General features: G+C 36.7%; 1 protein-coding gene across 2 annotated transcripts in view; it reads right to left on the reverse strand.

Annotated features, from left to right (window-relative positions):
* Window positions 1-14,040, reverse strand: part of MED13L (mediator complex subunit 13L) — a 262,391-nt gene that overhangs the window by 42,941 nt on the left and 205,410 nt on the right. For both annotated transcript variants that reach the window (XM_016145817.2, XM_016145818.2), the window contains exons 6-11: window positions 12,125-12,316; window positions 11,566-11,754; window positions 7,880-8,045; window positions 5,859-5,963; window positions 1,687-2,415; window positions 627-852 (exon numbers count right to left, since the gene is read on the reverse strand). In XM_016145817.2, coding sequence (XP_016001303.2) covers window positions 627-852; window positions 1,687-2,415; window positions 5,859-5,963; window positions 7,880-8,045; window positions 11,566-11,754; window positions 12,125-12,316 — 1,607 coding nt within the window. The remainder of the gene's footprint in view (window positions 1-626; window positions 853-1,686; window positions 2,416-5,858; window positions 5,964-7,879; window positions 8,046-11,565; window positions 11,755-12,124; window positions 12,317-14,040) is intronic.

The raw sequence follows: 14,040 nt of genomic DNA on the forward strand, positions 1-14,040 counted from the left end.
AAGCATTCTCATGAACTATACTGGCCTCTTTTAATTGTCTTATTTCCTCTTTGCTCAAGAATACCTCTTTAAATGGGCAAGTATTTTAGAATGTCTTAAAATTTGAGGACAGACAGCAGATACCACTAGCCCTCATTTTTGTGACAATGAAACCAGTAGAATCAATAGTGACACAGTCTAAGATAGAGTGCTGTTGATGTTAACTCAGAGAGATGTATATACATAAAGCGCTCAGCACAATAAATACAGTAAGCGCTCAATAAACAGTAAATATTGTTATCAACATTTTTCTTTACCTTTTTGGTATTTTGGAATCATAATTAAAAAGAAATAAGCAGGGAGCATAGGCCAACAAGAATTAGCATATGAGAGGAAACATGCACTGTACAAGCTATAGCCTGGAAAATGAGGCTTCATTTATGTTCGGCTGACTTTTAAACAAAGGTGAGCCATGACATAAAAAGGAACAATACGCCATTCAATACACTAGTACCAAGAGCATGAATATGTGGACAGAGCAATCAGGCAAGACTATCTCAAACATTGTGCCTCAAAAGTTTTCCCACACGTGTTGTTCTGACATAGATCAAAACCCATACCATGCTGGACTCTATGTTAAATGGTACCTTATTCTTTTTCAGGGAATCTTTTTCTGTCCCTTGTTTGCATTTCTTGTTTGCTGTAAAGATGTATTTTATGTCACCATCCTCAAAGGTATATGGATCATTGACTTCTCCCAAACTGTCTCCAGGTTGTTGTGATAGAGGCAATGGGTCAAGGAAGTGGAGTGGCTGCATCTGCGGCTGTTTGTCGTGCCAGATTTTAAACCGTTTATTAGGTTGTGCTAAGAGTCTAAAAGGGAAAATAAATGACAAGTTAGGCAAGATAAAGTAAAAAGGTGATGTTTAAAAAAAAAAAGCAGCATGTATGATTTAAAGCATTTGTAAAGCTTAAACTAAACTTAAAATTCATTCATTGACACAGTGAATGTATTTGAGAGATTATATTCGCAAATAAATAAAACTTAGCAGGCTTTGTTAGAAATACATGTTTTTGTTTCTGATTCCATAGATTCTACTTAAGAGCACAGATGGGCTCTGAAGACAAACTATCAAGGTTCCATTTCTATCTGTGTCATTTACTAACTGCATGACCCTAGTTTCTTAGCTATGAAGTTGAGGTATTGATATGGTTTTGGTGAAGATTAAGGGAGATAATCTGTGTAAACTGTTAAGAATAATAGGTAGCATGAAAGCACTATACATATTAAGTATTATTACTAGACACATGATATGTACCTAAATGCATACAAAGCCTTCCTTAAAAGTATCGAGAAACAAAGAAGGTACTGACCACAATATGGAAAGTCTCATAAAGCCATATTCTTTGATTAACAAACAGCAGGCCAAAAATAAAGCAATACTAGTGTACTAAATACCACAAAGAGACCTTTATATGCCAGCATGTTTAAATAATGACATGTGTGTTAAACCTCATGAACAACAAAGCATTTGACTTTGGAAAAACATTTTCCAAATGCAGAATCTAGAATGATGAAGAAAAGTGTCTTTCATTCTGGATCTGAAGGTTTAACAGGGTAAGCTGAGGAGGAAAGCCCCTGATTCATGGGAGCCTACGGCCCTGGCCTTTATGGGTCACCAGGTGTCTGGCGCGAAGTCCCCTTACCTTTGCAATGCAGTGCTCTCTGAGTTTACCTCCATTTTGTCATCGCACTTCTCACCCTGGAGCTCTGGAGGCCGGAACTCAGCATCATCAATGCGTGGGAGACAAAAACTATGCCACCACTTGTCTGATGACTCCAGGTTCGAGGGCCTAATCCCACAATATAAGGCTGTCTCGCTGACCTCTGCCATCAGAGGCAGTCTTTGGCCTACGAGGACAGTTCTGTCATCCAGAGTAGACAACTGCTGGAGGTCTAGCCCATTTCCATAGAGGGCTGGATTCACAGGGACAGATGGTGGATCCAAACTCTCTGTTTCCTGACCTCGTGGCTGAGGGCTGAGTGTTGGTGGCAGAGGGGAAATAGGGGAATGAGGTGAATCCATAGGATTCAGATTCATTTGCTTGCTTGTATTTCTGGAAGGCACGGCCATTTGCTTATCATACTTCCTACTGCTAGACACCTCTAAGGAGGAGTCTATCCCTGCCAACCCTAGCTTCTGTCCTGGTGTATCTTGTTCCATGCATAACTCTTCGGCCACAGAGGGCCTATGGTGAAATGGTATCAAGGGTCTCTTTTGCAACTTGTCTCCCTTTTCCTGTCTTTCTGCTGTTTTGTGCTTAGAAGAAGCAGGTGGCGGTAAAGATGAAGATGATGATGGTCCTGCACTGAACCCTGGTTGAGATATTGTGGGAGGTCGATTGGGTCCTACAGCACGTTTTAAAAGTTTATGCCTGAAATGAGAATTAAAATGAAGTCAACAAATACACAGATCATAATAACTGCATTATCATAACATTACAAAAAAGATGCCTCTGACAAGGTTATGTCTTTTTAAGTACTCATTAGGTACACTAATACATAGAAAAGGACTCTAGGTATTAATTATATTTTTAATGACTAAAAACTGCAAAATACCCCGAAGGAAAGTGAAGAATCAATCACATTCAAGTTAAGAAGATAAAGTGATAAACTTAAGAAATATAAACTCATACCCTGCTAACCCCGATAAAATTACTGATTTGAAAAATCCCTAAATCTTTCATATTTGCTGAGGGCCTCAGAAAATCTATTCATACTGCATCTCAAAACCAAGAGTTTTAATGTGATCATCTGCCAAGAAAAAAGCAAGAAAGCTTCCAATTTCTATTTGACAACACTTTACTAACACCAGTATAAAATGGTTTATAATAGCCTGTAGTGTTGTAAATCGGGAATAAAATCATCGCAACTCTCCCCCCCAAGTGTGAGACTAAGATAACGAGGGGAATCCCAAACCACTTAATAGCATGACTATACTAAAAACCTTATATGCGCCTATGATTTAAGAAAGAAGGGTACAAGACAACTTTGGATCTTACAGACACATTAAAATGAGATCAAAGGAAAAAGTTGCGAGTGAATAAACATCAAATGCATCTGAACTATCTAGGCAGGAACAGCGAGTCTGCTCACATGCTGACACACTTTTTGGCAAGAACGGGTGTAAGAAGCTGCTCTGAAAGAGCCCTAGTGATGCCAAAGTTCAACCCGAGCAACCAAGTCAGACGGCAGGTCGGCCAGTTCCTCCCATTACATAAATCACTCCTGGGGAAAAACGTGAGCTCACCAGTAACTCTCGGAGGCCACTAGGGTGGCATTAAATTACTGCTGCATTGCACTAAATGATGCCCTGGTGGGCAGTAAAACGGATTTGTGTGGCATAATGGGATGGTTTAGTGGGACGGCAGGATGGCCACCCTGCCCCGTAAGGCCATTAAACAGTGTGAGGAGTGGCCCATTCCACAATGGGTTTGGTAATCCTGCAGAAGATAATCTGAAAACGCTCTTGCTAAAGTCTTTGCTATACTAAAAAAAATAAATTCTGACTCTGAAGAAGGTTGTCTAAAGCTACTGCAACAAGCCAAAAATTGTGCTTTAAATCCCCAGGGCACAGGATCATAGTAAGAGATGAATGTCTCATTTGAATGTATCTCAACGTCATCTTCTAAGGGCGCTTATTTTAAAACCTGAGCTCTAAAAGTCTTTTACGTAAAACTTTTTGACTTGGATTTTCTCAGAAAGCATTTAACCATACCCAGTTCTTAATTAATATTTTATAGTAGCCTCTTCAAAGTAAGGGCTTTTAGCAAAGTGGATAATCTTATAAAGTCATTTTTTCCCATTGTTTATAATGACTCAGCTACATTATGAAATGGTCAGAATTAGGCATACATGAGTAAGTAACAAATGAGTATTGTGAATTTTTGAACAGGAAAGGGACCTCGCTGAAGCGGGCAGTGGGAAGAGCAGGCTCAGAAGGCTAACTATATGGGTGGTCTGGTAGCGAGAAGGATCAGAGACAGGGCCAAATAAAGAGTGTGTTGAAACACACTGTGGCTAAAAGAATAAGGAAAGTAGAATAGTTATAATAGATATTTCAAAGGAAGTCATTTAAAATGCAATGATAAAACTGACCTAGAAATAAATGATAAAGTTTCTAGGCTGAGAAGGGAAATTTGTGATACAAATGGCCATAGTAGGGTACCCGATTTGGGAGGAAACAGACATGTCTAAATTAAGAATATTTCTTAAAGGCACCCCCAAAATACAAGACTAGAATACATATGAGAAGTCATGTCTATAGATTAATATTTATATTGATGGAAGTCAATGCAATGGAATGCAATAAAGACCTGAAGGTATTTGAATTTAGTGAGGAAATAGAGCAATAACCCCAGAGGACAAAAGAAAAAGTGTTATTTGTTTATTTACACTTCAGGTAAAAATAATTCAAGGTAGCAAATAATAATGTGATAGGAGTCAGTAAAAGGGGTATTTTTAAAAACTGTAAGAAACCTAGATTAAGGAAAAAAGCAGGACAAATAAGATGTAGGAACGAGCGAAGTTAAATACACTAAAAATTATAACCTATGTACTTTCTAAAGGCGGACTATACCTTGGCTATGAGCTGTTGAAAAACAAATGTTAAGAGGAAAATACTTTTTGTTGCACAATTTACAATGTGTGGCAAAAGGTATTTAAGTGGTATACTATACCTATTCTGAGACTAGAGAGGTTCTCACATGCTCAGAGAGAGATCCCTTAATGAGCAAATAACTTCTTCAAAAACAACCTCCTTGAAAAATCAATCATGAGTTTCATTAAGCTGATACTTACAGCATCTCTCAAGAAAAAGCTGAATACCAAGGCAGAGCCTGATAAAAAGAGGATCAACTTAAGGGGCAGGGGAAGACAGGAAGAAAATGTCAAAATTGTTGCATAAGTGTGCACGTATATACACACGAGTCTGCATATATTCTTGGGGGCATACTGACTACCTTTCTTCCCCAAAGCCAATTCGTTTGTGCCACATTAAAAACCCTGATCTAAACTTCGGAAATAAATGGCCATCTCTTAAATGTACTTATCTTAACTGACCTTTTTAATAAGTATTGAGCAGTATAAAATGTGAAAATACATACTTGGGAAGCAAAGCTACTCTAAATTCCTCATTATGTGAATAATCATCAACACTGGTTCTAACAGTCAACTGAGTTAGGAAGGTTAAGGCTGACATACACTTAAGATATAGAAGATCCTAGTGAAAACCTGTAACAATAAGATTCTTTCTTGCTACAAGGAAATATCCATGAGGAGTGCAAAAATTTTCTATAGAAAACAATTTGGGGTTCTATTCAAATATCTAAATGAACGAGCAAGAATCTTACCTTTTGGCAGGAGTTGTTACAAATATCTGCTTCATTCATCAAAAAACACCAACATTACCACCAAAACAAATTATCTGTGGAAGGTCTATTTAATCCAAATTCTATGAACTCAAGCCGGTTTGTTTAATATTTATCTCTACTTTAAAATTAAGAGTAATTAAATACTCATTCAAAGGGCAAGAGACTGTCTTGTCAAACTTATGGCTTTAGTTCTGACTCAGCTATCTTGAAGAAATTAATGGGAGCAGGTTGATAACAGGGCCAGTTGTCTAAAAAGGCTCGCTTCTGAGTCCTAACAATGAACTGTATCATCTGCATATAAGAAAAGACCGATCTTTTTCTTCTCTACTGGAGGAGGAAGAGGATTTAAAACAATGGGGAAGAAGAGGTCTGAGAGGCTAGGAGACAGCCAATAACAACGTGCCACTATTCTATCCGAAGACAGCTGCGCCTTTTCCACTACCTACCGAGAGCAGGAACAGTTGACTCTTTGGGTTGGATCCACAAAATCCCAAGTAGCAGGATTGTTAGCAGGCTCTTCTTCAAGAGTTGGAGTTGACATTTGGCTCCTCCTAAAAAAGGGTTAAAAACGTGATTTGTGTAAATATGAGATAATATTCACACCTCTGGGGAAAAATGCTGAAAAGAAGTCACTGTATTTTACATAGTAATGGTCTCCTGGTCTCCTGCTGCTAGACAGTTAGGGGTGGGGGGCAAGACGAAGGAATACACACACACACACACACACACACACACACACCCACCCACCCCCCCACCCCCCCGCCACCACTTGGTTCTCTGCACCAGAAGCAGGATCAGAAGCAGCAGGATCCGAAATATTTCTATTTCAGTTTAATGCACAATTTAATATGGATGGTACACTTAGCAATTAAAACACTATCTGGCACTATCAACTGTTGTTTTTTAAAAAAGTCACTTTAATTTTGTAGAAATAATTTAAAATTTTAAAAATTATCTTTTTTATAGTATTTGTGAACAGACTTCTTAAATCGCTCTTAAAACTCCTACATTTACCAGCATTTAAGAGCAGCACTCAACACTTGTAATGTAAACCTAAAGACAAGAAACAAAAATATCTCCTATATATCACTGATAATTGGTAGCAAAAAGATGTTTATTAATACACAGAACGCTGGACATAGTTTTGTGTTACTGATTTTGCTAAAACTGACACTACACAGTATTTCAGTGATGGCTGTACAAGGAATTCTTCTCTCCACCTTCCCCGACACTCTGGGTGTCTCACTTCTCAGTTCTGTGCTGCTGACAAAGGAGCTATGGTCTGTTAAGAGTTTGTAAAGATAAAAGGTTAGTGGTGATAAAAATCAAAAATGGTAAATGAGAGGGGAAAAAAATGTTAACTTGGAAATTGTCCGAGCATTGCAGACAGAAGGGAAAATATCTGTACCACTTATTCTAAAGGAAAGGATTATTTTTAAGTGACTAGACATACCTTTTTAATTATAGAATGACATATTTTCCATTGCAATTATTCTAATTTTCTCTACTACATATTCTTTAGCAGCCTATTCTAGAACCAATTCACTGAGAAATAGATATACGTATAGTATGAATCTGCTAGGTCCAAAAGCCAGGTTTTAAATCTGTGTATAAAACTTTGAACAGCAGTCATAAGAGCCATTATTTGACTTCTAAATAAGTGAGTTCTTAGTAGATATTGGCACGAATGTCCAGATTTATTCTGTTCCAGAAAATCAAGACTAATTTGTTTATCTGCATCAGTCAAGAAAGTGGACATTTCAGTCACATAAAAACAGATGTGAAAATATACTGAATGTGCTTACGTAAATCTTGATAAGTGACTACTTATGTAAATCTTGATTACTGAATACTGTTTTGTCATTATCATCCACATTAAAATAATCAAGAGTAGTCTGTTCTTCCTCTTTTCTAAAAATATGCTAAGGAGTGGAGAAAGGGAAGACAGAAAAGAAAGAAAGGAAGAAAAGGAAGGAAGGGAAAAAAGAAAGAAAGGAAAGTTGGGTAGAGGCTGAAGAAAAGAATATAGTTTCCCCAAATCAACAAACAGATGCACAGCAACTGGTAATCAATTCAGATTAGAAATGTATGTCAATTAAAACAAGGCCAATGTACTATACAAAACATGACAAAGAAGGTCATTTCCTTTGTAAATGCAAAACATTCATAAATTGGTATACAAAGGAAAACCAAACCCACTGATTACTGTCCTGAGCCTTCATGCTAAAAATATGTCAGATGAACACTAGGCTAATACTGAGGTGATCAGAAACTTCAAAATTTCCTGAATAAATAAATCAAGTAAACACCCTTATTTTAACATATTTGTTTTGAATTTTATACTATCATACAAAAAGATGAAATGCCAATCCAATGACCCCTCAGGTTTGGTCACACTGTAGTGCAATGTGACTGACCCTCTTCATGTAGTAATCAAAGAAATTTGGAAGTAATGCAATAAACATACTTGGACTGGGTTCTGTTGAGGATGCATTCCTTCCAGACTCGATGGACCATATGATTGTGGAGTTTTGGAGGAATCTTCCCCGATCTCTTTGGACTGTGCATAGTTATCATCCCCCCGTCTTGGGAACCTACGTGACTGACAGCACTCTGAGTACCTCCACTCTCACCTGGAAAAGGAAAACAATACGAAATGTCATTTTTCTGAAAAGGTCTTCTATTGCGTGGACTGCTGACTTATTTAATATAAACATTTTAATTGCTGAAACTCATATTTATGCAGATCTGCCCCTAACCCCAGCAGTAACACTATCTGTAGCTACGAGTGTAATTTGTGTCGGGACAGCTTTTTTTCCTGGTACTTTGTATGATCTATGCGTTCTCCCTAAAATAGTTCATTACATCAATACTTGCCCAGTCACAGTCCCTTCAAGGGCATACCCATACAGAGGCATTCCTATTCCATGGGTAGCAGAGATAATTTATATGGAAGGGTTCATATATCATAATACCAAAGACAGAAACATTCATGGATTGTTTTGAATGTTTAAATTCCAATGCAATAAATAAGTTTCGAGGCAAAACAAAACAGTAGAGGGAGCTTTGTGCTTGTTTAACTAAATGGTTATGTAACAACTGCACACAGTATCCTGGATAGGAGAAAAAACTTAATGGCACAAAGCTTTTAACAAGGTCAAATTTCAAATTTGTGTGTGGAACTGTTTGTCCTTATGCCTGACACTATTTACGAAAGTTTAGTACCAAACACTGAAAGAGCTTGTCTCGACATTTCACCGGTTTCTCTCTAATACTTCCATGTTCTTTTTCCAACTATAGTTGGTATATAATGCATTTCTTTCTATTATGTTCATTATGATTGCTGATAATACTGGTTATTGGTTATAATTATGAGTACTTTACTACTTCTATCTTGTACAAAACAAATACTGAAGTCAATTTCCAGTATTATATTTCAATTACTTTCATTTATTTGATTTCATAAATATACTGTATGTTTTATTCTGAATAGAACTATGATGGAAAACATCTTGACTGAAATAATCAATTTTAAGCACTCTGGAAACCTCCAGTCTCGTATGAAAAAGAAAGAAGCAACCTTATATCACAAACTAATATTCTTGGTAGCAGTGCAACACAACCATTAAGAGATGAATAGTTGGATCAGCTTTAGGTTTTAAAAAAAGAAAGGAAAAAACCAACTCTAAGTGCTTACATTCTAAGGAACTGAAGATTGATTGTTCTCCAGAAAAGTACTGTTTATTACAAATAAGATAAATTAAAAGAGACAAGAAATCTGGCCTTTTATTGCTATCCTTTACCATAAAAGTTCCCTGACCTGGTTCATGGTGCAAAATAATTCAATTTTACAATGGATTTTCAAACGCCTATTCTAAAATTGGGCAAAGTAAAGAAATGAACAGAAGTAGATAACATAGCCCTTTGCCCCCAAACACCCTACAATATAGCTAAAGAGATCATATGCCGTGTATTAACAGGAATAATTTATGACCAAAAAGAAGAGGGGCAAGGAAAATAAGCCACAGATTAAAGTTGGGTTAATGTTTTTCAGTAGCTTTCAATGTGGGTTCACCTTATGTGGAATTAAGCAAGCCTTGCACACTCCATGCTGTTAAAAGCATGTTGAACACTGTTTCTTAGAATTGTCTCCATAAAGAGAAAAGCCAGGCTGATATGCCTATCCATGTGAGGCATGAGTGATGTCACTGGAACAAGTGTCCTTTCTAGGACCCTGCTACTCTAGGAGACCCTTGGCCACTTTAGGATGCAAAATAACCCACGTTGTCCTATACCTAGGAACACATGGCAATGTTCAATGTCAGTCAACTGCAGAATGGCAAGGCTGAGCAGGATTCTGATGGGGCATTAATTCAATATATCATGATGTGAAAATCTGGACAAATTCATTTTACAACAAAGATTCCAGTAGGTTTTGTTTAGTTTTTTGCTTGCTTGTTTACTTCCAGGAGTGAGGAAGCGTCAGGGCCTACCACAACGACATACACAGAGCTAGAGGTGAAATGAATTGGAATATCTATAATTATGAAGCCCACACTGAAATCCACCATAAACAAAACCTCTTGGTTCCGAGTTATGAAATTTATAGTTCTGAACTGATCAATCAAAGGTCAAGGCATCACGTACACAGCAGACCTTCAATTCTAAGTTGAATACAAATTTCACTAAGTATCAGGCAAAACAAACATACACAAAAACTGATGACAACTTATGTAGTACAACTGTTAAAAATCCAAACGTCTATGTAAAATGTGATTAAAACTTTTCAAAATACTGATAATTCTAGTCATTAATATATCTTCTCTATGATAATTATTCTAAAAACTGTAAAGTAGTTTTTCTTTTTCAAAGAGGTTTTTAAAAAAACTGCTTGAGCAAATCCTTTCACAAGGAATCATCCAAATCTCTGCTCTGCCATATTAGAGCTGGATGTACATGTTTTCATCATCTTAGCAACTACATAACTTAAAAACAGAGGCTACATGTGTGCATTTCTGTCTCCCATACAATATCTGATAATTCTTTCCAGATAACATAATGTGTGCTAAGACCAGAGTTTTGAGGACTGCTTTAAATTTTTTACACTACTATTATATAATGCTTTATTGTTCACACACACTGTCAGGTACATTATCTAATATGTAAAGTATGCAGTATACGAAGAAGGAAACTGAGGTTCGGAACAAGCATGAGAATTAAATAAGGCATTCACTTAGTAAAAGCTATAGACAGGTTTTAAAATTAGGCGTGTTCAATCACAAAGTCTATACTTGTCTTAATATATTGCTTAATCATGAATATTTACTGAATGTCCACTATGTACCAAGCGCTATGCTAGAAACTTTAAAATACTGTCTTATCTAATCCTCATGAAAATCACTATGTACGTGTGTATCATGCTTGAGGGTCTATTTTCAAATGTTAGGCGCCAAGACTTTATTTACTCTGACATCCCTGCCAACATGGCCCACATTAAATGCCTATAAATAATCTCATTTCAGCTCAAGTATGATGAATATCCTTTCCTTAGTTACTAGCTTTCCAATGAAAACAAAGTCAATTATAACAAAATGTAATATAAGAAATGTACTATTCAACAAAGAAGGCAAAATTCTCCAAATTTAAACAATTTCCGAATTTTCCCATGAAGGGAAACTGTCAAGTTTTCACATGTAAAAACACTTATCATTAATGTAGAGAGACAGTGATAGGACAAAGCATTTACTTAGAGCTCCTGGGAGCTAATCTAACTTTACATTTAATAGGAACCAACTATACAAGACTTGTCCCTGTCTGGCAACAGTCAACTGAGCAAAGGCCTTAGCCATTCTCTAATTCAGTGTTTTCCATTTGTTTAAAATAAAAAAGCAGCCTACATCTTGTCTCCCGACCGCATGTATGGGCACATGCCCGCATGTGTATAAAGGGGCAGGTATGTGTGTAGAACATAAGAGAAACAACTAAATTGTTTAAGTTTTTCCTTCTCCATTTTGTAAAATGCCCATGTTACTCCACCTCCATCTCTTCCACCAGGAATTTCTCAGTGTGAGGTTTCCTACCTGTTCCATGGCAAGGGAACTACATGATTTTCTGGGATATCCTCTACCCAGGACATTCCTGGATTGTACTCACCTATGACAGCCTGCTCTGGAGAGGTGGGAGGGGTGAGAGGCATCCCACAGTTACTTGGGTCTTTTGCGCTACCAAGTCCTTGCTGCCCAACTGTAATATGGCCGCCAGCACTGACAACACTCTGAGGAACTGGGATGTCATTCTGAGAGATCAAAACGAAAGCTGAAGGATAAACCATCCGAACGCCACCTGGAAGGAGAGAGCAAGAAGATAAAGTTTACACTAGACTGCCAACTCTATTATTCCACGGTCAGAGTCAAAGCTCACTGGTGACAGTGAGGTGCTCACTGGGAACTCCACGAAGTGATACGTTTCATTCTTTCCTAAGTTAATAGCTGTTTAAACATGTGTTCCAACATTATAATAGCATTTGAAATACAGGGACCATTGGCGCTTCAGGCAAGATAACTGCTCAGCATATACCACTGTGTCAAGAGAATTTTTAAAAATGAGAAAATTATGGAGATTATTTTTGATGACTCTGAGTGATTATCTTTTTTAAATTAAGGAAGATGAAGAAGAGAGAATAAAGTTCTTCGGGCAAAATACTTTCTCTTACCAACGATTACTTCTACTGCCACGGGGAAATCATCATCATATCCCAACTCCTCTTCTTTCAATTCTTCTTTCTTTTTCAGCACCATTGGGTAGAAATACTGCCATTCCTCGATCAACTTACGAGTGGCTGGGTCTGACATCTTGTATGCTTGGCCTGTTAGTGTGCCATTTAATCCATAAGGACTTACCAGTACTACGGCAGGGAAGAGAAACATATGTTACATATCAGAGTAATAATTCCTACTTAGGTGTAATGCTACATATGTGATAATTTAAGGTCAAGGCATAGCATCATTTAATGTTTATTGCTCTTTATTTCCTAACTCCTTTTAAAGTGTGATTTTTTTTTAGAAGATTCTCATTTTAGTACTTATTTATATGCCTCTCAACTCACATCAGTTTTTGAAGGAAGTAAAATGGGGGAGACAGCTATGTCAACACAAAGTATATTAACTACATATTAAAGCATATACCATCTGTTTGATAACAAGCTTATACCATGTGAGCACCAAATCTTTGTAACAGAAGAAAACTATTCCATACATACAACCCCAAAACCTGCCTAGAACTTGAATACTCTTCCTATAGTTCCTGATAATTCTTAAAATCTGTGGTAATTAAGAAGTAATATAGAAATAAAACTTCAAATAGCAGAAAAGTCCTAATTTATAAAGTCTGAAACATATGCTTAGCTTCAATTTCAGTTATGACTGTTTTAGAGGTCTGCTAATGAAACAACTCTAAATAAAATTTATTTTACTAAAGAACTTCAAGTCCTTCTATCTTTCTCTTTCAGTATTTGACCTTGATGTCATTTTCACTGAGCTAGACACAAAAATGTAGTTAATACGGTATTGAGAGTAACCCAGCCAGCTCTTAGCCTCGGGGTGAGTATTTCAACCTTCCCAGTAACACTTTTCTGGAGATAAAGGTCACTTTTTCCTAATCCCAATTTTTAAAAATCTCAGCATAGCTATTAAATGGGATGTCTTCCTTTCGATGGCTTTATTTTAATTTTATTTTTACAGCTGGGTGATACAGCACATCAATTAAGACAGAGATAGCTGTAAACACCACATATTCTTGGTGCTTTACTGCTGTTCCTTACTAATCCAAATGGGATAAAATTCCTGACTCCAACCAACACAGTTATCAAGGGCAATTTTCCTGTGTTAACACTTCTAGGAAATTCCCACATCAATATGGTTATATTCACTATATAATCCAGCACCTGCCCTAAGAATGTATCTCCTTCTCATCAGTCACGGGAAATAAATAGGATAATGTCCAACAAAATTCTTTGGTTTGAGGCATTAGAAACAAATGAGTAAGATTTAAATCAGGTGGTCTATAGGGACCTGATATGGCTAATATTATCTTTACCAGCTTAGGTTAGTTACCTTTCTTCATAACTGGTAATTCCTTCTGTTATCATAAATAACTGCTTTTATTTTGAGGTAGAAAGTCTAGAATGAAGTCAGATGGTCCTCAGCAGCTTCACAGTCAAGGAAACAGTATTTAAATAATTCTGACAATCCATAATATGCACATACTGCACAACTCTCAAGTGTACGGTTCGAGAATTGGGTTGTTTTATATAGTAGTTCATACATAAAACACTCAAAATTACAGAATAACAAAGTACATAGCTTAAAATGTGTTGCAAATGGAAGGTAGGGGCAAAAGTAGGTAATAATTAGGACGCAGTTAAATGAAGATTCAATGTTCTTTTTAACATTTTTAAAAAAGACTTAATTATCTTTAGGGCAAGAAACAGATGCTTTCATCAAATTAAATCAGATGATTCCAAAATTAAATCAGATGAAAAGCAAAAAGCGATCATAAATATTACAGAGGCTAAACACTCATGACAGGCTGTTATGTCAATAAAAATACTTTAGTAAAGCCTGTTAAAAT

Source organism: Rousettus aegyptiacus, unplaced genomic scaffold (assembly GCF_014176215.1).
Source record: "Rousettus aegyptiacus isolate mRouAeg1 unplaced genomic scaffold, mRouAeg1.p scaffold_m13_p_5, whole genome shotgun sequence".
In the NCBI taxonomy this organism is placed as follows: domain Eukaryota; kingdom Metazoa; phylum Chordata; class Mammalia; order Chiroptera; family Pteropodidae; genus Rousettus; species Rousettus aegyptiacus.